General features: G+C 40.3%; 1 protein-coding gene across 1 annotated transcript in view; it reads left to right on the top strand.

Moving 5' to 3' along the window:
• The window catches only part of Unc80 (unc-80 homolog, NALCN channel complex subunit), a 181,328-nt gene that overhangs the window by 115,553 nt on the left and 39,304 nt on the right, over positions 1–26,471 (top strand). Inside the window, exons 32-47 of the mRNA XM_051154166.1 lie at positions 810–991; positions 1,441–1,572; positions 4,315–4,501; positions 5,068–5,199; positions 8,956–9,099; positions 12,639–12,739; positions 13,981–14,067; positions 15,355–15,538; positions 16,621–16,715; positions 18,022–18,111; positions 19,076–19,177; positions 21,309–21,489; positions 22,519–22,787; positions 24,493–24,627; positions 24,977–25,115; positions 25,916–26,012. Of these exons, the coding sequence (XP_051010123.1) occupies positions 810–991; positions 1,441–1,572; positions 4,315–4,501; positions 5,068–5,199; positions 8,956–9,099; positions 12,639–12,739; positions 13,981–14,067; positions 15,355–15,538; positions 16,621–16,715; positions 18,022–18,111; positions 19,076–19,177; positions 21,309–21,489; positions 22,519–22,787; positions 24,493–24,627; positions 24,977–25,115; positions 25,916–26,012 (2,257 nt within the window). The remainder of the gene's footprint in view (positions 1–809; positions 992–1,440; positions 1,573–4,314; positions 4,502–5,067; positions 5,200–8,955; positions 9,100–12,638; positions 12,740–13,980; positions 14,068–15,354; positions 15,539–16,620; positions 16,716–18,021; positions 18,112–19,075; positions 19,178–21,308; positions 21,490–22,518; positions 22,788–24,492; positions 24,628–24,976; positions 25,116–25,915; positions 26,013–26,471) is intronic.

The following is a 26,471-nucleotide window of genomic DNA, read 5'->3' as shown; positions in this document are numbered from 1 at the left end:
GCTATCACGCACTCTTCACCATCTTCCTTAGACATTTCCCAGGGAAGAAAGGGAGGTTGGAAGTCAGAAGGCTTGCTCAAGATCATGAGGCAAAGAAGTGTCAGAGCTAGGACCCAACCTCCGTTCTGTTGGTATAAGTAAGCACAGTCTGAGTCTCTAGAGGAGGAGGAGAGCGTGTCGATTCTGTCTTTATGCCACCACGGGCCCTTCCATCTGAGCTGCGGCAGGGTTTCTCTTTCTCCTATTCACAAGCTTTATAACTTACCATCACCAAGATCCTCTTAGTAATACTTAACTTTTGCCAAAATGTAAGATCTTAAGTCTTCTGATTCATGAACCCACCTTGCTTCTCAATCTCTGAGAAGGGCAGATGTTCTGAGTAGAATCTACCTACAGCGGACTGAGCTGCTTTAAAGACTGTCTTCCTGCTCCATCCTCTGATCACTAGCAAAGAGTCTAGCCATTTCCTAAAGAGCGCATTTCGCCGGGTAACAGTTTTTCATGGCTTTCTCTGGCCCTGCATTCCCACCATGAGCCAAAGGAAGCTCTGCTTAAACTAAGCATTCTGCTGAAGTGTCACGCTGTGCCTGCTTTGGCACCAGCTGTTAGGGGTTCCAGTCAAACAGAGTTAGCTGTTTGTGTCCAGTGTCTACAACATTGTTAGCCTTGGCCACTGCTCATGGCCAAACTCCTCCGATTCCAGAGCAGTTGGGAGGAGACAGGAAAAGGTCCCATTTCCCCTCAACCCCAGAAACAAAATGCAACATTTTAAGATGTGCAGCTTATGACTTGCTGTTGGCTGTCCCTAGCTGCCATGTTCCTGTTGTGTGCGGTGAAGGTGCCTGAAGCTGTGTCAGATATGTTGATGTCCGAGTTCCACCACGCAGAGACTGCCCAGAGGTTGAACGCCGTCCTTAAGTTCCATACGCTTTGGAGGTTTCGCTATCAGGTCTGGCCCCGGATGGAGGAGGGAGCACAGCAGATCTTTAAGGTGAGGGATATTATCTGTCTACATGGGAATTAGATCAGCACAATCAACCCAGGCCTTGTCCAAATTCATAAAACAGACCTACTGTGCACAGCCAAATAATTCTTCCTCCTTCTGATAGCATCAGTAAAGTTAACTCGTGTGTAAATACATTCCATTTTATTAAACGATTGGAAATGTACAAGAATATAGAGCAAGAAAACCAAGCAAGTAGCAGCCTGAGTATCTCATAGCCATCCTTAGGGTTTAGCAGTTAAGGCTGCATGGTCACCATCTTGTGTTCTATAACAGAGAAGTCTTAGAAATCAGCCCTTTTCTCTGATGTTTCTTGTTCCTCTAAGGAACCAATGAGACCCTTGACAGCTAATAAGGCAGATTATGCTTAATTACACCTCAGACTCCTTCTAGCTTCTATTCTATCCTACTCAACTTGTCCTTCTGATGTCTAACAGATCCCGCCTCCCAGCATAAACTTTACCCTGCCTTCACCAGTACTTGGAATGCCATCCGTCCCAATGTTTGACCCTCCGTGGGTCCCTCAGTGCAGCGGGAGTGTCCAGGACCCCATTAACGAAGACCAGTCTGTGAGTAACAGGCCCACTCTTTCCCCATATCTCCACACTGCATGACGTGAGACCATTTGGGCCATTTTTGCCATGAGAATGGGATAACACAGAAAGCCACAGTGGCCCACAATCTTGGAGACAGTAGAAACTAGCTTCTATCAAGCTAAGTTTTGGGTTTTTTTTATTTGTTTTATTGTCAAGGCAATCAGACAAATGGGCATTTATTTGCCAGCAAAGGTAGCATTTTTACTGCTATTTTTGTTATGTTAATTTAGCTGCAATGTGAGCCACCAGATGTTTAAATAGATGGGTCCAGCAAGAGTAAGAAATGAAGAGTCAGCAGCTTCTGCTTCTTGTTTGTTTCTCATTGGTTGTCATCACCACCATCATCATCACCACCATTACTCAGACCCTGGGCGGTACAGCACTCGTATGTATCACTGCAACACGTAGCATAGCTCAGACACAGCAAAGTTGCTTTACAGGAAAAAACAAAACAAAATAAATAATATGTGTCTTTTGAAATAGATGATTCCTCAAAACTACACCTGTATCATCTATTGAGTAACATACCTCTAAATTAAGAATAATGTTTTTTAAGTCAAAAATGAAGCCAAACAGAAAGAGAACACGCTTCAGTGTAAACCCACCACTATATCTATGAACAAATTCTCATGAAATCACGTAATTAGTGTGTAAATGTTAAATATATTTAATGTATCTCCCAAAGGGCCTCCAGAAACATTATACCATTGTTCCTTATACTTTTTATAAAACATGTTTTCTGTTGTTAATGCAAAACTCATCTCTTGCTCCCGGAAGAATAAGAGAATAATTCTGAACCCAATAGTAGTGACATAGATTAGGAATATAGATTTATAATACCCTGAATGATAGCTTGGAAGAAGTTTCAAGAGCCTTTATAGTCTCAGAATAAAAGAAAGTCATTAGTCAATGCAGTTACTAAATATACTACTGGGGAGATTGGTTAGGGAATTTATGGAAGACAAAAGATGAGTTCTCTGCTTCAGAGGCTGTCCTGTAACATTTTCAGCTTTGGAATTGGTAGAGCCTAGTGGTTTATGAAGTTAAGACATCCCAAAGGATTACTTGTTAAAAGGGGTGTTAGGTCAGTTGCAAAGGTTGGCAGTTAGCAGCTGTTAAGGGGACTAAAAAAAAAATCCCAAGATAACATTGGCTTTCACACTAAAACATTTCTACTTTCCATAATGAAGAAATTCCAGTCAGTCAGTCTACAAGCTCTTCAATAGCAATGTGATTTCGAGAGGGGGGGATGAGAGGGGGACTCCAGTTCACACTATTCTAATTTAGTTGCTTTGGATAGTAAAATAAATTGTTGGCATTTTAATTCCTACATCTTTGAAAATGTTAGTTGAATATATGAAGTTAAGTTGAACATCTCTATAGACACACATTACACATAGATTTTTCTAGGCATTTGAAGTGTTCTTTGTTGAATAGTTTGTTTGATTCCCACCGCCCCCCGCCGACCAAATGTTTTTTTACTTACACTCACGTACATATCTTATTTCCATGCTTGATGCCCAGTGGTGACCAGGAAGCTACACCTGCTTCTTCCCCTCACATTTGTAGCAACTCAAGCATCTGGTCCACCAATACAAGTGTCTTTGGCTCTTCTCCCATACAGTGATGGGTCCCTTAGATTCAAATAACTACTGACAACGAATAAAGAACCATTTCAGATTTTAGAGCCAGCATTCATTCTCTCCTTTTCCAATTCCTACATTATGCCTATAACAGATCAATTCACCTACATCGCTCTGAAAGATTAACCATGTGACCCAATGCTCTCAGCCAACTCTTGTACCATCCATCATGGTAAACTGTTAGTCCTGTGTTAACTATCCTACGAAACGGGACTTAGATGAATGAAGCCAAAGTCTCCAGATGTTGCTAAAGCCATATGTGACTACAGGGCAACAGAGAGACATGAAATTGCTGTTACGCTTCAAATTGGTAAGGAAAGACTCTGGTGATCACTACCTTGCTGTGACCGCCGACTCTGTCCCTACAGCTATTAGCATCCATCTCAGCAACAGCATCATGATTAAGGAAGGCGTGAATGGTGTAGCCACTGCATGGAGTTCATCTTCTGTTCTTTGTCTCTCTTTATCTTTCGCCAGTGGGATGGTAGATTAGTTTTAATGTTTTTCACTTCATGGTTTACATTCAACCTGGGTAACACTTTCTAGTGTCTCACTTTCCATTCAACGGCATTCTTCTGCAAAGTATTTCCAGTGTGCTGGTGTACTTATTAATAAGTGCTATTTACCTCGTGCTAAATACTTGATTGATAAAATGAAATAATCTATAACTAACTAGCTTATTGAGAGCTATAGCTCTTTCTTTTTCCTTTGCATGGACTGTCTTTCTACTTTATTAACCTAAGCAAATTTTGTTGAAAGTCAGTTTAATAAAAGTTGCTCTTTATGTTTAAATAGTGAATTGATATCACCTGAACATGTAAACTAGCATTGTCTGCAGAAGGTACAGACATTCTTGAGGACTTAGATTAATAAGAAGGAGCAAAGGAGGGAGGGTAACCAACTATAAAAATTTAATAGAAAATCTTTTTAAAATATATTTATTAATTAGGTCATAGATGGCCTAATATTTTCTTAGGGCAAACTCTCAACTTAAAGTGACTTGCTGGGTCACTCTTTGTGCCTACGATCCTGCAAGAAGCATGGCCATGGGCTTGCTTTTGTATCTCTACAGAAATCTTTCTCTGCCCGAGCTGTGTCCCGCTCCCATCAGAGGGCAGAGCACATCTTAAAGAACTTGCAGCAGGAGGAAGAGAAGAAGCGCCTGGGTCGCGAGGCGAGCCTCATCACCGCCATCCCCATCACCCAGGAGGCTTGCTACGAGCCCACCTGCACACCCAGCTCAGAGCCCGAGGAAGAAGGTGCTTCACAGCTGAGGCTTCATGGGGCGGGGGGGCGTGCCATGGGGAAAGGACCTATCTTCAGGCAAACAAGGGTGACACCATGTGACACATATTCCCCTTGTAAGGAGAGAACAGATGCAGTTTTCTAAAATTTGGAATTGTCCTGTGTCTAGAGAGTGGTAGTACCCTTGAACAAATCAGCCTGATCACAGGCAGAATTGATTGTGGTTCAGGAAAGCTGAGTCCACGGGGCACAAGCCAGCAAATGCACTGACTCTTATTTTAAATGTTAGTCCATCCATCACTTTTAACCTTCCCAAATATAAATAGCTTTCTGCTGATTATCAAAAAATGATTCATAAACCATTCTAAAGTCCTTGATTCTCCATTCTACTTTTGTAGGAAATTTTAGAAGTGATTTTTCTGTTTCAGTAGGTCTGTTTTGCTTTCTGAATGTGCAGTAAGTTACTTAAGCATAATGGTCTCAGAGTAGCAGTACTTGGTATAATTACAACTTTACTTTCTGGTGGTGTTAAATTTGGGTTATGAAACCAAAATTCACATTCCCCGTTTCTGTTTGCCAGTAGAAGAAGTTGCCAACCTGACATCCCGACGGTTGTCCGTGAGTCCATCCTGCACGTCCAGCACATCCCACAGGAATTACTCCTTCCGCAGAGGGTCAGTCTGGTCTGTACGTTCAGCAGTCAGTGCTGAAGGTGTGTCCCATTGCTCTTCTTGACTAATTTGTTTGAAATTATTTCTAACCTAGAGGAGTTTTGTTGCTTAGAGTTTATATTTAGTTTTGGGAGCAATTTTGTGGTTCAATGTTTTGGGTATGGTATTGGCATCTATCTTTTTTCTTTTGCTCAGATATGTCTAGCTGTCCCATTTAGTAATTACTAACTATTCTCTCCCTTAAATTTTTTGGGAAACCATTCTGACCTCGAACTCACAGAGATCCGCCTGCCCTTGTCTCCTGAGTGCTGAGATCAAAGGCATGTGCCACCACCACCCAGGTCTTTGCACTATTTTTTAAAAAGTCACTTGACTGTGAGTGAAGTGGTCTATCTTTGTTCTCATGACTCTATCATCTGCTCTGTTTTGGTTTCTATATTGGTCCCAATCCCAGGCATTCTATGCAATAGCTTTCTGGTTAAGTTTTTATATTGGAAAGTGTGAGTCCTCTCTCACTTTTTTTTTTTTAATTAATTTATTCTTGTTACATCTCAATGGTTATTATCCCATCCCTTGTATCCTCCCATTCTTCCCTCCCTCCTATTTTCCCATTATTCCCCTCCCCTATGACTGTTCCTGAGGGGGATTTCCTCCCCCTGTATACGCTCATAGGGTATCAAATCTCTTCTTGGTAACCTGCTGTCCTTCTTCTGAGTGCCACCAGGTCTCCCCCTCCAGGGGACATGGTCAAATGTGCAGCACCAGAGTATGTCAGAAAGTCATATCCCGCTCTCCACTCAACTGTGGAGAATGTTCTGACCATTGGCTAGATCTGGGTAGGGGTTTAAAGTTTACCGTCTGTATTGTCCTTGGCTGGTGCCTTGACTTTTTCTTTTTTCAAGATTATTTTAACTATTCTTGATCTCTTGGCATTCCTATGTTAATTTCAAGATGGGTTCATCAATATTCTTCATAAATAGTGGATGATGTATCTTAATCAATATGGGCCATATTAAGGCTTCTTATCCATGAACATGGATTATCTGTCCTTTCATGCTATTATTATAATGTGTGTGATTTTGAAATTGTACACTTCTTTTATTGAATTTATTCCTATTTTATTCTTTTGTTGTTGTTTCCAATTTAAAGGAGCTTGTTCTTCTAATTTCACTTACATGGCTTTTTATTACTAATGTATAGAAATAAAGATTGACTTTTCTGTATATATTTTATGACCTGAAATTTTGATGAGATAGTTTATAACTTCCAGTGGTATTTTGTGTATGTTCCTTAGGATATTTTATGGATGAAACCGTATCACTTGCAAACAGATATTATTCGCTTCTTTTTTTTAATGCAGTTCCCTTACATTTCTTGTTATTGACTAATTAGCCCTGATAAGTTTCAAGGACAATGTCACTGCAAACAGTGACAACATATATTTTTGTCTTGCTACCAGGACTAAGTGGGAAGCATTTAGCCTTTCACCATCAATCACGATATTAAGCTTGAGTTTTTAGTAAATGGTCTTTGTAATGTGAAGGAAGCTCCTTTTGATTGTTGGAGTTTTAGTATTTTTAATCATCAAATTATCTTATGTTTGTCACACAGATTTATGCATAAATTAAAGTTCTCATGTGCCTTTTTCTGCATGTAATTGAAATAGTGGATTGTATGACCTATTTCATATGTTATGCAATTTTTTTCAGAATGTGCAGTCTTTTAACTGGTTCTAGATCCCATTTGACAATACTTTTATGAGGATCCTCACTTCAGTGCTCACAGGGGACACTGATCCTCAGTTTTCTTTTCTTGTGTTGTCATCATGTACTATTAGTGTCGCAGTATATCCATAGCTGAGTGTACACACAGGCATAAGTTGCCCTCCAAACATTGTTCTTGCTGAATTCTAAAAATGGAGATATATTATTTTCATTTTCATATGCATCAAAGACCTTCTAATGTCTTCTGTGAGTTCAACTGACTGGTTATTTAGAATCAGGTAATTACCACATATTTGTGAATCCCCCAAATTTCCTGTTGTTATTGACATCTGAGTTCATCACAGTGAGAAAGCCCTGTAAGCTTCCTGTGGCTTCCCCCGTTGCAGACACTCTGCTCTATGCTGGGTAGCAGTGTTGCTCTCCTGACACATTTTGGCTTGTCTGGTTTGCAGTACTGTTTAAGTCTTTGACTTCCTTGGGCATTCTGCTCTCTTATGAAAAATAATACAGTCTCCCGTGATTATTGTCAAATTGTTTCTTTATCTGTTTCATTCAGCCATTATTTGCTTCATACACTTTAGAATTGTGCTATTAGCTTCGTGTATGCATATAATTAATCATGCTGATAAGTCTATCTAGATACAGTTTTTCTCTTAAAGTATACGTCATCTAGTATGAAGTTCACCATTGCAGCTCTCTTTTCATTTCTATTCACAGGATTTATTTTTGTATTTTTAAAACACTGTTATGATTTTTAGAGATAGATTGCTTTCAGTCAAGTGTGTATGTTTTTTTGTTTTGTTTTGTTTTGTTTTGTTTTTTTTATCCATTTCACTAATTCGGCCTTCTGTTTCAGAAATTTAGTACATTTTCACTTACTGCAATTTATAAATAAGCTAAGTTTTATGTCTGCCATATTAGAAGATAAAATATATCACACAAAACACAGTTTACAACATTTGTTTTCTATTACAATCATTTCTACATTTATATGGCACTTATATGAAAATACAGCATATTCATAATTAAAGTCATTTCCTAAGATGTACCATCGCATCTAAGCATGAATATGAACAATGTGTTCTTGTTTCTTTGAGTGCTTCATACATTTTTACTGAAAGTGGATAAAGTTCATGATATGACACATGTCTATCATTTATCTACCTACCCACTGAATAACCTATATGCATTTGATGAGAAGGTAGGGTTGACAACAACTGAACAAAGCTTTTACCTTCCATCCCTTCACAGGACCTGTTTAACATCTTAAATACTCACAGAAGTTAAGATAGGAGACTCAAAGACCCAACATTCTTTATATTTTATAAAACTGTTTATTTTGCACTAAAATAACAGTGACTTTATTTTCATATTAACATACTTTTAAGTGGCCTTACTCCAATTCTTTTTTCTTTTTTCCTTTTTTTAATTAAATGTTTTTTATTTTTTACATAGACATTTATATTATTACACATATATACAATAAACTACCTATTAGCAAGAAGAACTATGAAGTAATCATGAATTATATAAATGTTACATTCATAATGTTTTGGTTATTTGTATTTGGAAGCCTTGAAGAAAACATCTTTCCTTCCCGTTCTTGAGTTTTATTACCTTTACTACCCTTTCCTTTATTATAATTGAAGTAATTATATATTTTAATATTTACTGTATTTATCAGATGAAGACAATAATACAAATGTTACATTAATTTTTACACTAAATTCACATGCTTCCTGCTACTCAATATTCATGTTTATAAATCTCTCACATGCTTGTGACATGTGGCATCTATGAAAAATGCCTTAACTCTCACTTAGAATTTTTTCTCTGATTTCATATTATAAACTTATTTCCTATCTCAATGTGTCTGTCTGTGCTTCTCTTCCTCTACAACATGAGAGTAATGTCAACGCTTGATAACTGGGTTGATTTTGTTATCTTATAACTGGAGAGGCACTCTGTATAAAGTCACATTTATTTTTATTTTAGCAATATTATAGATTGCACTGCCAAATAGGATTTGGACTGCAAATTGTTGTTACATTAAAATTTTGTCTCTCTCTTCAGATGAAGAACACACCACTGAGCACACACCCAACCACCATGTGCCTCAGCCTCCACAAGCCGTATTCCCAGCATGCATCTGTGCAGCAGTCCTTCCCATTGTTCATTTAATGGAGGATGGCGAGGTGCGGGAAGATGGAGTGGCAGGTATCATCTGGCCAGTCAAACCATTCTGTCCTTGCGCTGCTCATCTGGTGGAAAGAGCAGTTGTCTCTTAAACATACATCTGCTAGCCATGTGCTGGATTGTTCTAAGTACAGCACGCTAATGCTATCACGTTCTCTGCCTCCATCACTTGCCACTGTCATTACCTTTACCAAGAAAGTCCATTAAAATTGGTAGCTAGATCCATGGAAAGTTTTTTATTCCCAGAAAATATAACCATGCTGATTTGACTATCAAAAAGTCAGTGCCGTGATTTTGTCCACCTCAGAAATCTTAGCTATTAATTCACTAACATGAATTAGGAGCCTTTGCTCCTACTTGCTTACCTTCCCAGTAAAGAGACATCTGAAAGAAGAAATAATACAATAGAAATAAAATGCTATGTTTATAATGGACAAAAGGTTAACACTCTATTTTTTATCTTTGGCTAGGGACTGAGCCCAGGTCCTGCAAAAGATTACCAAGAGCTCATCCACTGAGCTGTACCCCCAATCCTCTTCTTACTTAAAAAATTTTTTTTCTCAGACCAAGTCTCATTAGACTGACCAGGCTTGCTTTAAACTCCCTTATAGCTGAGGCTAGCCTTGAACTTGAAATCCTCCTGTCAAAGCACCTCTCCCCAGGAAGCTGGAATCGCAGGACTGTGCCACCAGACTGAGTTACAGTTAATATTCTTCCAATTTTTAGTATGTAAACTGCCAGAGAAAGCATGAGAGTTTTAATATTAAAACTCAATAATAAATTGTTAACTGTCCTCTCCAAAAGACCTAAGCAGTCTCTGGGCAGACCACACCCATGAATAACACTGTTACATAAAACAATGTTATCCTGCATTTTGTTTATGAAACTACAAAATATTTCAAATTAAACTTTCCATGGTTCGTGAAGAAACAGGAAGGATACATGCCTACACTTTACTGACGAAGCATAAATTTGAAACAAGCATTGGAATAGTGCCTCACAATATGAATTAAAAGCCTGAAAACTATAGAGCCCTTTAGCGTGGAGTTGGTTGGTTAGTATAAAAATTTGTAAATGATATTGTACATTATATATTACATACAATAATGACTATTTGAAAATAATTTGAATGCCCAAGCATGGGAGATAAATTAACCTTGTTGCCTATGTAACATTCTCAGTACTTTGGGCAGCATAGTCAAGAAAATGAACTTAAAGAGTGTTCTGCGCTCTGCTAGCCAGAGCTTAGAGCGTTATTACCTTATGCTATTTTGAAACGTATGTTTGTTTGATTTTTACAAATATGAAAAAGAAGACCCCAAACTGTTAGTGCCTTTTTCTATATTGATGAACTTAACAGTTTTTGGTTTTCTCTTGAAATTTTTTTCTGTATTTCCACATTTTAAACATCATGTTGCATTACTGAAGGAGTGAGATTTTTTTTTCAAGTCTTATGTGGATATTTTAGCATGCAACTTCAACCTAGACACCTCATCTCTGGATTATGTATAGAGCTCAGTGGTAGAACCTTTGCCTTGCATGTGTGAGCCCCTGAGTTCAATCTCTAGCACAATACACATAAGCATGTGTGTGCACATGTGTACACACACACACATTTTAATTATTTGGAAATATAATTGAAAAGTAAAGCTTATATTTATATATTTCTTATTCAAGTATAGCTCTTTATTTTAATCAGATGGTTAATTTCTGAAGCAAGAAAAGATTATTTTCTCAAAATATAAGTTGAATCATAAATTAATGCTACATTTTAAACTCTTAGTTTAGAAGCCAGCACAACTGAGGGCCACGGTTCAAACTGAAGATCACATGGTGCCAGCCTCCACCTCTCTGTTTCTTACCCAAGGCACATGCAGGGAGGCTTAGCCTGGCCCTGTGTTGTAACGAAGTAGCACTTTCCCAGTGGGATTATGTTTTATCGCTAGGAACCTAATTACTGCTGACTCAACTACTTTACCTTGCTGAATTTGATACTATTTAAAGTATCCTGGTAATAAAAGTTCATCTCTAGTTTTTGTGGGTTTCTACGCCAAACCATATTTTAAAACCGAAATCATTTAAGAATTTATAAAGGAGTTGGATGGCCCAGCCGTTAGGAGCACTGGTTTGACTCCCAGCACTGACATGGTACATCACAGCCCTCTGTAACTAGTTCTGAGGCATCTACCACCCTCTTCTGATTTAATCTTTGCAGGCACCGGGCACATATATGGTGCACATACATACATGCAGGCAAGCCATTCACAGATACAAAATAAATAAATCTGAAAATTGTTATAAACAAAAATTTTAACTTAAAACAGAATTCATGCCAAAGGCAATAAAACTTGGCCCTAATTTAATAAAGACTTACTGTGCCAAAATTAGGTTGGTTTCCAGAGAAAGGACAACTGCGTACCCTTGCAAAGGCAGTTCTTGCAAAGTAACGCCAATACTTAAAGGCAAAACTCACTCAAAAAAATAAAAAAAGACCAACTCACTCTTATTTCCTTTTCCGTAGGAAAATGTCCAGTGAAAACAAGGCCAGCAACCTTTCACTTGCTCAGTGGACAGTTTTATTTTCACATCATAAACAAATGAGTTTTATTTCATTTTACTCTTTAAAAAAATACTGCTATTTATTCTTTGAAATTTTCGTACATACATACAATTTTAGTCTTATGCACCATTCTCTCTACCTCCCTCAAACTTACTCTGGGACCCACCAACTCTTCCCCTTCCCAGCTTAATGTTTTCTCTCTCTCTCTCTCTCTCTCTCTCTCTCTCTCTCTCTCTCTCTCTCTCTCTCTCTCTCTCTCTCTCCTTAAATTTTACTTTATTTTTATGCATATGGTGTTCTGCCATTGGCACCACATTTGTGCCTGGTGCCTGCGGAGGCCAACAGAGATCATCAGATCCCTTCACACTGGAGTTATAGATGGTTGTGAGCCATGTTCTTTCTACCCACTGTAGCACAATGTGTCCTGAGCCTTTGATAGGATAAGGTTTCATCCCAACACCCATTGGATGACTGAATACTTGCAACTACTTATTCTCAGGACTTGAACCAATCATGAACCTCCGTCTTAAGCAATTCTCACTGCAAAATGGAGCTTTGCTGACCAAGGTCCAAAACGGCACAAATCTGTGGATCTGAACATAAATATTGAGAAGGCAGTTTGACAGCATGACCATTTAGTAAAATGGCTCCCCACCAGGCTCTGTGTCTAGTCATAGGCTGTTGACCAAGTTACAGTACCAGCCATGAAATCCATCCCATAGAGGGGCCTCAGATCCAATCAGAAACTGGTCAGTTTCCCCCATGACCATCATGTTACTATTGGGGCATTGGGCACAACTTGCCTGGCAGGTCAGCAGTTAGATCCCAGGAATCATGTGGTCTCTATAAACTTCAACTTAAGAAAACCTTTGAAAGAAGAAAGAAAGAAAGAAAGAAAGAAAGAAAGAAAGAAAGAAAAGAACTCACTAACATTTAGTAAGTTACTTGAAACCTTCTTCTGGATGAGGGACTTATGACCACTTTCTTTTCTCTTCTACAGTCAGTGCTGTGGCCCAGCAGGTCTTGTGGAACTGTCTAATTGAAGATCCATCAACAGTTCTTCGGCATTTTCTGGAAAAACTGACCATCAGCAATAGACAAGTAAGTTCCTTTTCCTTGTCAGTAGCTATGCTGAAAGCAAGCAAAGGACATTACAGAGCTGCCATGCAATGTCAGCGTACTCACACTGATATGTAGCCAGTAGTTGCCTTTTAAGTAGTGATAAACAATAGTAAATTTTTCTATTTCGGTTTAGATTTCTCCAGTGATTGATTTTTCCATGTGTGCATGGTACGTTGCTTGGTCACCTGAAACCTTTCAAGATACTCGGTAGATAGATAGACAGACAGACAGACAGACAGACAGATAGACACTAAGTGTGTGTGTGTGTGTGTGTGTGTGTGTGTGTGTGTGTGTGTGTGTGTGTGTGCGTGCTTGTATTTGGTTTTTCAAGACAGGGTTTTTCTGTGTAGCCTTGGCTATCCTGGAACTCACTCTGTAGATCAGGCTGGCCTCGAACTCAGTGATCCTCCTGCCCCCTCCTACTGAATGCTGGCATTAAAAGTGTGTGCCACCACTGCCCAGTGATTCTCAATATTTTAAACAAAGACTAAATGCAGATTGATGTTTTTAAGGTTGGATACATTTATGTAATTCTAGTTGTTTGTTTGGTAGCCTGGAATGCTAGTGGGGTTATTCCAATATGTAAATGTTCTCCATCACCCAAAATGCTAATTTACCAGACCACCTTTAAGGTGCCAAATAAAAGTAGTTTTCTGGGCAATAATAAAATGAACTGATAACTAAACATGATTTTACTCATGTTTCTATGGTGATTATCTTCACTAGAAGACTAGGTTTGGTCTGGGAAAGTTTATCTTCCTTGGCTTCATATTATCTCATTGCTTTGAAGCCTAGGAAACCGAATTAGAAAATTCAATTAACCTTGTGTGTATTAGTTTCTCAGATTAGGTCCTACTCGCATTCCCTTTATACCCAGAAGCCATGACAAATACAACCAAGTACACAATTTTGACATGATTTACCAGTGACCTGTAGATACAGTGCCAGGTTTTATTTTAAAACAAAATTGTCCACTGGTTGGTGCTATTTATAAATTATCCATAAAGGAAAGGTCCACCAGCTCATGTAAATAGCAAGACTCATATGTGATATCAGTTACCAATGGGTTAGTTTCCCCTCTGCCGTGTTAAAGTGGTGAACATAGTTGAAATTAACTAATAGGCAGAAGTTGGGGAAAAAATCCCCCTCCAATTTCAAGCAGTTAGTATCTGACAATATGGCCACTGGTGGAGAGCGTCACATGTCTGTTCTTCTTCCAGGATGAGCTAATGTACATGCTGCGCAAACTTCTCTTAAATATTGGAGACTTTCCTGCTCAAACATCACACATCCTGTTCAACTATTTGGTGAGTCTCAGCAGCTGATAGAGTTCTCTGGTAGGAGTCAAGACCATGGAGAAAGAGACACAGAGATCCTTCCCCTAATAAACTCCTTATAATTGTATAATTGTGGATGGTCAGCTGATGTTTCCAGTTTTAATGTGGGGAAAGCCTTGCCTGGCACAAATATTGCCATGTAATAGTTCATCAATAAATGTTACTGCTCTGGTCCTCTTTTTAACATTAGGCAACTTCCCTATGTTAGTTCATGTCATTTTTACTCTCCCCACCCCCTTTTCATACTTTGTTGTTTAAAACTACACACAGATACACACACACACAGACACACACACACACACACAAATACACACACAAAGAGAAACACACAAAGACACATTCACACAGACACACACAAAGAGACATACAGACACACACACATAGACATACACATATAGACACAACAGAAACACAAAGAGACACAACAGAAACACACTCACACATACACACACAGACACACACAAACAGAAATACACACACATACACAACACAAACACACACACATACACATAGAGAAACACACAAAGATACATTTACATGGGCACACAGAGAGAGAGAGATTCAGACACAAACACAGACATACAGACACAACACAAACACATACACTCACAGAAAAACACAAGCACACATACACACTTTCTCTCTCTCTCTCTCTCTCTCTCTCTCTCTCTCTCTCTCTCTCTCTCTCTCTCTCTCTCTCTCTCCATAGGAGCTTTGTATGCTTCTTGCTCTGGCAGCTTCTCCCAGATGCCTCTAACATTCACCTGTTTCTTCACATTCTTCCTCTTAAGCCTCACATGAATAACCCTGTAGTGTGAGGACAGGGGCCTATTAACTCCTCCCTCAATCCAGACAGACAGACAGACAGACAAATCAATAAATATCCTGGTTGATATGTTCTCTACCTTTCTGATATGAAAGAAATACTTACATGCATCTATACCAGTGTGATAAACTTAGCTCAGACTATAAATCTAGAAATGTAGGAAATGTTTGTAGCCCCTTTATCTTGTCAGTGGCTAATTTGGTCTTCCTTGTCAGTGTCCACTTGCTGGCTAGCCTAGGGAAAGCTAAGTGTCCAGTACACACGTAAGCCAGCTTGGTCACGTTTTTCTGTTGTGTCTTCTCCTGATCGACGCCATTGGGAGTGTTACAGAAGCATTTGAGCAGAGACTATGACTGCAAGAATGATCAAGAAAAATGGGAGCTAGAGTGTAGGAAGACTATGGCTCTATGGCTGTTGTTCTTTTGATTCAGGTAGGACTGATCATGTACTTTGTGAGGACCCCGTGCGAGTGGGGGATGGACGCCATCTCTGCCACACTGACCTTCCTCTGGGAGGTGGTCGGGTACGTGGAGGGCCTCTTCTTCAAGGACCTCAAGCAGACGATGAAGAAGGAGCAATGTGAGGTGAAGCTGTTAGTCACTGCTTCCATGCCAGGTGATCCATATGCATACTTATAGATGTATAGTTTCCTTTAAAAGACATGGGACTTTTTCATTCACAAGAAATATATAGTGCCAATGCCTAGTATTGAATGCACTCAATGATTTTTGTTCAGTATAGTCCAAAGAAATATAATAGTCCATTCACAAAGTCAGGAGCAGTGAGATGAAAGGGCAGGCATCTGAACAGAGTGCCTGTGAACGGGTCCTTGAAGAGGAGCCAAGGTGAAAGACTTATTTAAGTCTGTCACTGAGGGCCAGCGGAACTGAGCGCCATGGCGAGCGAGCGTTTGGCACTGTAGCCATGTGGATACAGTTTGCTTGGCAAGGACCCTGGTGCTTTGTAGACACAATGAGAGGAGGCCCTATGAAAAGTTGGAAGAGGGAAAAACAGGAAGAGAGAGAATTAGAGAACACGACGTGTGTTACAAACTGTAAGTGCAGTTAGTCTGTACCCAGCCAGCACAGCTGGTTCATCCTTGAGATGAAGATTTCCCTAATGCTTGATACATAAATTTATGATACATGAATTAAAGAGAAAGACTAAGAGAACACAGGTTCCGGAAGCAAAGAAGCCCGCGTTAAAATCAGCACGGTCATTTATTAGACTTATAATCGGAATTAGCTGTGGAAAAATAAAATCATGTTTCACACTTTCTTTCCATGTGTTTGATGTATAAGGACATTTCCTAGCTCAAACTGTAATGACTACATTAGTTTCTGTATATAAAGCTTATTTGAAAGGCCTGATTTGTGACAATCATCCAACAGGTAATGGGTAATTATGTGTTAGTATGCTGTGTAGATATTCAGAAGAGCAGTCAGCCTTTTTTATATCAATAAAGTCATATTGTCACATTCTTAAAGGAGGTATGGGTACATAGCTAATTTGAAGTCAGTGTGGACTACATAAGTCTGATTCCCTGCTTCAAAAATGAACCAACTATCTTAAAAAGACCTTAATAATAGCAACAGTGGAGATCATCTTGTTGGTGCTATTTTCATTTTAATGTTTTTCTGCCTTAAGTGCAAACTTACATGAAAGGCTATGTTCATGGTTACTCTCATTTTGGAAAGGAACCAAAACCCTGGTAGTTCACGGACAGAATGAGTGTGATATTCCAACCCAGCTGCCGGTCCATGAAGACACGCAGTTCGAGGCCCTGCTGAAGGTAGAAAATGGGGTTGCCCTTTCTTTCTTTCTTTTTTTTTTTTTTTTGGACAGAAATGATTTTTTAATGCATACCCATAGGCTGCTCAGTAAACAGGTTTTACAATCATAATAAATGACACGTTTTGTATTCCAATAAAGACACATATAATTCTTCACCCTCCAAAGCCTCCTCTGCTATTGTACACTTATAAAATAACCACCCCCCCCCTCACCTGATGTTCTAGCTCAGCCTTCAGGCAGGCAAATGGGGGCAAATTCTGCCTCAAACAGCACTGTTGCCTTTGGGTGTTATTCCCAAGTCCTCTGAAGGCTGTGGATTCCAGTTAAGAAATGTTTGTGGTTACTGTTTTAGGTTTTCTCTGTGCCCCTAGTTTTGCTCACAAGATAAATTCTAGCAGTCAAATGATGCAATACTAACGGGAAACTATATAGTACAAAAATCACTGGTGACGCAGGAAGTTCAGAGCTTAGAATAAATCAAGTGTACAAAAGAAGAAGTTTTCAATAGGTATGTTGACAAGCCCTCCTCAAAGGAATTGCAGGCAATCACTGCCCATGCCTGCAAGGCTTTTAATGTAAAAATAATAAGTAGGGTAGGAGTCTCTGCTCATCTGGAGTCCAAGTCTTTAGTAATCTCACCTTACTGGATAAGACTGAAACCTGTTGTGCATCCTAATGTAAGTACAAAAGTGTAGGCGGGGCCAGGACTCCTGTTTCAGACTTTTTTTTTTTTTTAGATCTCCAGTGAACATCCAAGGTCTTTTGAAGCTACAAGCTCTTAACACCACCCCATTTGCATACTTGCACTGGATGGTGGCTGTCAAGATTCAGACAGTGTGTCCCCTCCATGGCTTCAGGACAGCCAGGGTAACATAAATCATAGAAGCTCTCTGGCCAGTTTCTTTGCCAGTAGTAGCATAATATTTTGATTATATATATATATATATAAGTTATCTACATGGAAAGCACTGGAGCCAGCACACAATAAGCACCGGATGCATTATTGTTTGGATTATTCTTGATCCTGTTACTAAACGTGCTTTCCCTAATCTCACGCCCAGGAGGTGCCACTGTCCCTTCACATACTGTCACTCAGTTGGAATTAAAACCATGACACATTCAACACTGTAAGAGTAGATGATTTGCACTACCAGTCTTTACTATATTACTTTCAGGTGAATTTATCACTATAAGTTCTTATGTCCCTATGGAAATTACTTTGTGTCTTTCTAGCATACCATCTATCTACCAAGTAATATACTATTATTGGTAGACATTTATAAAATTTGCTGCTATTGCTTTAGGAGTGTCTGGAGTTTTTCAACATCCCAGAATCGCAGTCAACACATTACTTCCTCATGGATAAGCGATGGAACCTCATCCACTACAACAAGGTAAGTCTGAGGTCATGATGTCTGAATTGTGTTGGAAGCTCACCCTACCTCTCCTACATGCTCCTTACTCTGTAAGGCATCAATGGTTCGGGTTATAAGCGTGATCGCTTGGGTCCCTTGAGCTTTGGACCAATTGACTTGCCTTTCTCCCCCTTAGTGTCTTTATTTGCCAAGTGAAAGTGCTAATAGTATGCACCCTGAGGTAACTGCAATCATTGCTAGTGTTAATCCCGCTTAAGCACTTAGCGACACATAGTAGTTGAGATAGGTGAAAAATTCTTATCTCCCTATTGTATTGGCAGCTTTGCTCATTGCTGTGACCAAATACCACGCAGAAGGAAAAGTTAATTTGGGCTCGCAGTTGAGAGAACACAGTCCACCAAGGTCACGCATGTATGGTGGCAGGAACAAGAGGCACCCAGTCAGTCACGTGCCATCTGCAGTCAGGAAGCTGGCCAAGAGTATCTGTGCTCAACTCAGTTTCTCCTTTTGTTCCAGTCTAGGTGCCCAGCCCATGAGGTTAAGTTGACAGTAAAGACCATCACATACGTACAGTAACCACAGCTGCATGCCTGTCTGGAACTTCAGCTCTGTCTTGGTTTTCTTCCTCTTATTTTAAACATGATGATAGTGACCTAATCTAGTGAACCAAATGACAAAATGACACCTAAGTGGTTCCCAGCATCCCTTTAGGCTAGCCCTCTAACCGAGTGCTGTATTTTTCTGACCTCGTACCCAATGCAAACAGTATTTAACCAGATGAGGCAGAGTGAAGCTTTCCTGAGGAGGGGCACTGCCTTTTTCAGGGTTCTGTGGAAATGAAGACTATAAGGTAGCAAGAACAAAAACCACTAGAAAGTAAATGAGCATGTTCCACACCTGACTTTTGGATAAAGAGAAAATGAAAATAAAATGTAACAAGTTTTGAACTGGCTCTTCTCTCTCTCCGTGTAACCCACCACAGACCTATGTTCGAGATATTTATCCCTTCCGGAGGTCCGTCTCTCCACAGCTGAACCTTGTCCACATGCATCCTGAGAAGGGGCAGGAGCTCATTCAGAAACAGGTGGTTATTCTGTGTCATGTCTAGGGGAGAGTAATCTGTAAACACGCTACCAGCCTTGAGAGTCTCTTCAGGTAGCGAATGATGGATAACTTTGCTCAATAGGTTGTCCCCTCAAAAATGCAAGTGTTATACACTGAACCGTGGTGCATAATGTATTCAGAGAAATTCATGTGGGATAACATTATGAAACATATAGTAGAAATGCTTTAACTTATTAACTGGCTGGTTTCTGTGTATGAATTTTCATTTCCCACTTTTATAAAGTAGTAGTGAAAAATTCATAAGTGACTTATAGTGGCACATGACTGCAACCCTGGTATTGGTAGGTGGGGTCAGGTCTGGTGTTCAAGCTCATCCTCAGCTATATATGAAGTACACAGCCAGCCTGGACTCCATGAGTCCTCTCTCAGGTAAAAGAAAAAATAGGGCCTGAGGAGATGGTTTGGTGGGTAAAGTGCTTGCTGTGCAAGCATAAAGTTCTGATTCCCAATGCACATAAAAATCTAAGTGTGGTAGTGTGCATCTCTAACCCTAGCACCTGGGAGCAAGGGGAGGACAGGGCCTCCACAGGGCCTCTGGCCAGCTAGTGTAAATGAAATAGTGAGCTCTAGGCTTGGTGACAACTGCTGTCTCAGAAGTTAAGGTTGAGAGTGATAAAGAAAGACACACAAAGCTGACCTCTGGCAAGCACACTTGCACACACTCAAGTACCGTGTGCCACATTCACATCAAGTACACATAGTAAAGTTTGTACACTATTAACGCAGCTGCTTAAGCCAGGTAAAAATAGGTTAAAATAGAGGGCCTCCAAGTAGCCCTGAACTAAGATCCAGAGATCTGGGTTTTATCCCTAATGTGCAGCTAACTAGGAATCTGACTTTTTGAAAATAGGAAAAGACACAGCCAGACCGTTGTACTTCCATCTAACTTTGAAGAACAGAATACAATTTACTTATTTGATCTTGAGTCAAATGCTGATCTTAAAGAAAGTCATTAATCTGCATGCAAAACATGACTTTGTACACAATTCCCAAACTGGTCATTTTCATAATATAATTTTAATGCCTATGTGTTTATTTTATTAACTCTTATTTTTAAATAAAATACATAAAAGTTTGAGGATAGTTGATCAATTCAGTTTTTCTGCATACATCAAGGATCCCAATTTTTGCACTAAAATAGCATTCATGAGATAAATGAGGATGGCACAGCCTTAGGACAGTTAAGTCATTTTTTAAGATAGCTACCATTAGCTACCTAAAATTCTTTTGAAAGAAAGAAGTCTATGGCCAGAAGTCTATGAGTAAAACTGTGAGGTCCTGGTCATGAACTATGCAAAGACTCCCTCACCAAAAATGGCCCCAGCCTTAAAGTTTGCAGCAAGATAGTCAAAAATGCCACTTCACGGGCGTGTGTTTGTGATGTTTAAAATTACACTTCCAACAGTGTCATAAGCAGGGCACCTTCTCTTTCTGCTTCAATCTGGAATCTTGAGATGTTTAAGCTTCCCCAGGAAGATGAAGACATGGAGCCTTGTAGTCTGGCATAAGTATAAGTTTCTGTCATAGTTGTTTATTATCCAGGAACTTCCTCATCCTAGCCCTTTGCCCAAGATTACCAGGAGAAATGAAAGAAGAGACCAAGAGCCACAGAGACATGCCTCCCAAACTCTGGAACAAATGGGTACCTGGGGGCAATCAGCTTTTTATTATTATTATTATTAATAGTGTGTTCCTAGATCCCACTTTGCCTCTTCTTTAAAAGACAAACCAGACCTGCCAGGAAACAGCTTAGAGCATCTGTGGAGATGCAGCGGCAAATGGAGCTGCCCGCTGGCTGCCCATCAGAGAAAGGCCTCTGTGTTATGACACCCACACAAATGGGCCTCTGTGTCATTCTGGACTCTTTGGACAATCCCTTCCTTGTGCTCCCTAGGCCACAGCATCCTTAAGCTCAGACAGCATCCAGGACTGAAGTCCATTAAACACTGTTTGCTCTTCCTATGTGGTAAAGAACGCTCCTTCCTCTTTCCATTCCTCCCCCTCTCGTTTTATCAGCCAGGTTTGTCATTGAAGATCTTCATGCTGCAACTTTCAAGGTCCTAATTCTGTTCTTTGTCCGCTCCTGCTAGGTGTTCACCCGGAAGCTGGAGGAAGTGGGGCGGGTGTTGTTTCTCATCTCCCTAACCCAGAAGATCCCCACAGCCCACAAGCAGTCACACGTCTCCATGCTTCAGGAGGACCTTCTTCGGCTGCCCTCCTTCCCTCGGAGTGCAATAGATGCTGAGTTTTCTCTCTTCAGTGACCCTCAAGGTACCACGGGGGAAAGAAGCCATTCCTCTTGGCCTTTTTCTCAAGCCTTTGCTTTCTCAAATATGAATATACATACATCTGAGTCAGCTGGAGGTTACCTGAAACCTCAGACTGCTGATGCTGTCCTCCACCTCCCAGTTTCAGGGTGGGTCCAGACTCAAAAACCTAACACGGTCCCAGAGGATGTTGGTGATGCTAATTCTGATGCTGCTGTTCTGAGCACTGGCTTTGGAGACCAGCGCTGGCAGCTGATTACAGCAGGTGATGGAGGTGATGGTACTGCAGGGGAATCCCCTGCGCAAGCAAAACCCAGTGCGCATAAGAAAAGCAAAAGGAGGCCAGGCTAGCCCTGAGTGGCACCAGGCTAGCCCTGAGTGGCACCATCAGAAAAGCAGTTGCCTCTGGGTTGGTAAGAAGCGAATGAGCCATTGGCAACGGCATGAGGGAACTTTACAAAGGGATAAAAATTAGCTACACAGTCCTTGGGTTATGTTGACCTAAGTATGTATTGCTGCAAAACTCACTGGATACCACATTTAAGTTCTGTGAATTTTAGTGTACCTTATGCCTGAAGTGTGATGCAGTCAGAAATATCCAGAGGTTCAGCTGAGAACCTCACTTTGTCACCATCATTGATTTGGGACAAGCCACTTGAATTGAGTCCTTGACAGTTAGGAGTTCTGGTCTAAACAATGATAAGAAAGCCCCGCACTGGTCCCAGCCCTGGCGGTTATCTAACTAGAATAAAATCTCTTTTAGTGATGCAGTTTCTTTAACAGCACAATACTCTAAATACCAGTCCTGGCTCGCCCAGAGTTCAATCAAAGAGGTGTCGGTGCAGATCCTTAGAGATGCGGGATGTGTCATGCCCAGGCAGTGGTTTTGTGCTGGGAAAGCTTTCAGCTGTAGATCTTCCGAAGTGGAAACAAATTAACGGAAAAGAGTTGTACCCTGGCATTTGATTGCCTGCTTATGCCAGCGGGGCTGGTGTGGGGCTAATTCTATCTTTGCTGTTTCCTGTTCTCCCAGCTGGGAAGGAACTGTTTGGCCTAGACACCCTTCAGAAAAGCTTGTGGATCCAGCTCCTGGAGGAAGTGTTCCTGGGCATGCCGAGCGAGTTTCCCTGGGGAGACGAAATCATGCTTTTCCTCAACGTGTTTAATGGGGCTTTGATACTCCACCCAGAAGACAGTGCCCTGCTCAGGCAGTACGCCGCCACTGTCATCAACACGGCTGTGCACTTCAATCACCTGTTCTCTCTCAGTGGCTACCAGTGGATCCTCCCCACCATGCTGCAGGTGCCTGCGATCCCCTCCCCGACCGACAAAAGTAACCCAGGCCTGCTCAGACCTAGCAGTCCGGCAGGACCTCTAAAGAAACGTTCTCATGACAAAGTCATCTCCTCGGTTACAGCAGAAGGCACCCACTGGCATCTCCACATACATGGTTCAAAAGTTCACACTATGCGGTGATGTCCTGAGACACTGCCCCAGAGTTGAGAGCTGAGATGCTCCCCTGTCCTATGGCATGGTAACTCCCAAAAATGTGGCCTCCCAGTCGCCCAACAACTCACTAGAAATTCACTCTCCTGCGTCCCATCTCAGACCTGCTGAATAAGAAGCTATGTGAGGGCCCAGCAATGTGTGTCTTTAACAAGCCTTGCAGTAATGCAGGTGCCATAGACGGGGAAGGAACTTCTATGCAGCCCTTGAGCCAGCTGGATGGCAGACTGCCATAGGCTATGACCCCAGTTTGAACAGGGATTTCTGGTGCTGTAAGTGTTGGGCCAAGGGATTGGAGAAGTTGACTTGAGTAAGGTTTTCTGTTTCACATGTCCGGTGTGCACCTGGTGTTCATAGGAGTACAGTGTCTGTACAGGAGTACAGACAGGACCTGGGGCTGATTCTAGCTGCCTTTTTGGAAGAACATTTTTAATGAACATTATGAAAATATAGTATGTTCGTGCAAAATACAATCTGTTTCATCCAATGATGGCAAGACATTTGCTTTTACCACAAAGACTCTCTGCCTTATTTTTAAGTAATATCAATTTTCTCTTTTACCCAAAGTCATTACACTCATTGTAAAATTGAGACAATACAATTTAAACAAAATGTGCAGATCACCTGCAATTCTTCTTCCCAGAAAACTTTTTTATTCCTTGAAAAGCTACATGCAGGCATAAAAATAAAAGTACATTATACTACATATTCGAATTTATAGCCTTTTTTTTCAAGTAATAAAGACCATCTTGTGAGTTTCATATAGCTGTGGAGCTTCAGAGCATCATTTGAAACAATGATACTTCCACTGTTTTGAGATTTCATCCTACTCAGGACAGAACAGCTAAAGATCTAAAACTATCAAACAAAACCCAAGAACAGATGATGACAATGCAGGTGTGGGTGTGGGGAAAGGACTACACTTCCTCACTATGGAAATCAGTGTAAAGATTCCAAACCACAGACAACCAAACGAAACCCTAATGTAGATCCACCACACAATCAGGTGCATTGCTCTTAGACACATGCTCAAAGGATGCTACATCCTACCACAAAGATGCCGCCATGTTCTCCGCTGGTCTAGTCACAATAGCCAGATAATGGGAACAGCCTAGGTACATGTTCATCAACTAATGAATAGATAGTGAAACCATGGTGTAGATAAACAACACATGTACCATAATTGACTTAGCCAGCTACCACTTTTGGCTGACCATTAAAAATAGTCAGAAGTGGGTATTTTATGTAAACATTGTGTCTACTTCTTTTATTGAAATAAATACCTAGTCAGAAGCTTCCCCGGGGAAAGTATGTTTTATAGGAATTGTATGCTTATCACCAAATTGTCTTAAGAAAAGTTGATATGTATTACTCCCCACCCTCTCAGCTTACAAAATTAGCCATTTTCTGTGCTTCCTATGACCATGGGAAGTTTTAGGGATAAACACCATTTTGGCACAGGGTAGAGGCACTTTCTAAGCATGGGGCTATTTCTCTGTAGGTCTACTCTGACTATGAAAGCAATCCCCAGCTGCGCAGAGCCATCGAATTCGCCTGCCACCAGTTCTACATCCTACACAGAAAGCCCTTTGTGCTCCAGCTGTTCGCTAGTGTGGCTCCTCTCCTGGAGTTCCCGGTGAGTAAGACCTGAGGAAATAAGCAAAGACCAACCAAAGGAAACCTCTCAAGGTGACAACAAGGAAGTTAGACATCACCTGTGTCTAGGCAGAATGCAGAAGCAGGCAGAGGTGTTGCCGAGCTCCCCAGTGGACAGAAAGGAGGCTTAGAATGTGGGTGCCTTGCTACTGGCCTTTAATGGGTTCCTATTCTTCACCAGAATGTCAGATACAGAATTATGTAAGTTGAATTACACACAGATATTGTGATATGTATTTGAGTTTGTAAACTTTGACTTCTCAGTCAGCCATATTAGCAATAAGCTGAAAGTGTTCTGTTTTGTTTTCGTTTGGTTTGGTTTTATGTAGGATGCTGCCAATACTGGGTCCAGCAAAGGTGTGTCAGCACAGTGTCTGTTTGACTTGCTACAGTCCCTAGAGGGAGAAACTACTGATATACTGGACATTCTAGAACTGGTTAAAGCTGAGAAGCCCCTTAAGTCACTAGGTAAGTGCAAAACTCCCCCCAACATTTTTGTCTTATTTCAATTGTTCAAATAGATATGTATGTATATATGTACTCTATATTACTTATGTATATAATTAATTATAACTAACTAGACATAATTAAAATTGTTATATAGTATATACAACTAAATCAAAAGCCAAATGTTATACATTCAATACAAAGATTTTTAATTTTTTTTTCTTGTCTTAAATTTTTTCTGAATCTACAGATTTAGGAATCTCCTGCTGTGAAAATCATACTAAAGTGTTGTCCAGTAGACCCCCACTCTAACAGTTTAATGTCAGCAATTCTAAGCAAATAGTCTTTTATAGTAATCTTTTGTTGTTATGTAATGTATAGAATTAGATATAATTCAAAGATAAAGTGCCTGGGCGTGGTGGCGCATGCCTTTAATCCCAGCACTCAGGAGGCAGAGGCAGGCGGATTGCTGTGAATTCGAGGTTAGCCTGGTCTACAAAGTGAGTCCAGGACAGCCAAGGCAACACAGAGAAACCCTGTCTCAAAAAAACAAAATCATCATCATCATCATCATCAAAGATAAAATGTCTGTTCTACCTCAGACAATTAATATGCCTTAGTTTCTATTAGGCAAGATTGTTAAAGCCTGCCTTATTTATTATCCGGTTGTTTGAATGTAGAAAGCAGAATTTTGTTTCCTTCAGATAAAGTAATATATGGTTTGCAGAATCTGGGAATAAAATCTAAGCTCTAAAAAGGCTTCAGTAGTGATGCCATCTGTTTCTCCTGGAGCCACCCAGCCTGACTGTTCATCTTTGTAGATTTCTGCTATGGAAATGAAGACCTGACATTCTCCATCAGTGAAGCCATTAAGCTCTGTGTCACTGTGGTGGCTTATGCTCCTGAGTCATTCAGAAGGTAACTGCAGCCCTCTTCTCCGTCCCTTGTGATAAATAAGTGTAGCAATACATACATGCATACATATAGATACATACGTGCATACATATAGATACATACGTGCATACATACATATACACATATATACACTAAAACTGGATGCGGATGGTTATTTCTTTCTGTAACATGGTGAGTAAACTTCTAAAAACCATATTTAGAAATTCTTCATAGCAGAAGTTCTGAAAATGTTGTAAATCTTCCTGAATTTGAAATTCCCTAATTTGAAATTTTGTACAAATGCAAAGATGTTTACTCCTGTTTAAAAAAAAAAATATTTTCCACTTACATAATTACAAATTGTTAGCAAACAAAATTTCATAACAGACCTTTAAACCATCCATGAAAACGCTCTCCAACAACAATATACACCTCATGTTTTCTTTTGCCAGGAACAGGGAAGTGAGTCACCCCAGTTCCTGG

Source organism: Acomys russatus, chromosome 12 (genome assembly GCF_903995435.1).
Source record: "Acomys russatus chromosome 12, mAcoRus1.1, whole genome shotgun sequence".
Classification (NCBI taxonomy): domain Eukaryota; kingdom Metazoa; phylum Chordata; class Mammalia; order Rodentia; family Muridae; genus Acomys; species Acomys russatus.
Note: the sequence above shows the minus strand (reverse complement) of the source record. Positions and strands in the feature narration are given on the sequence as shown.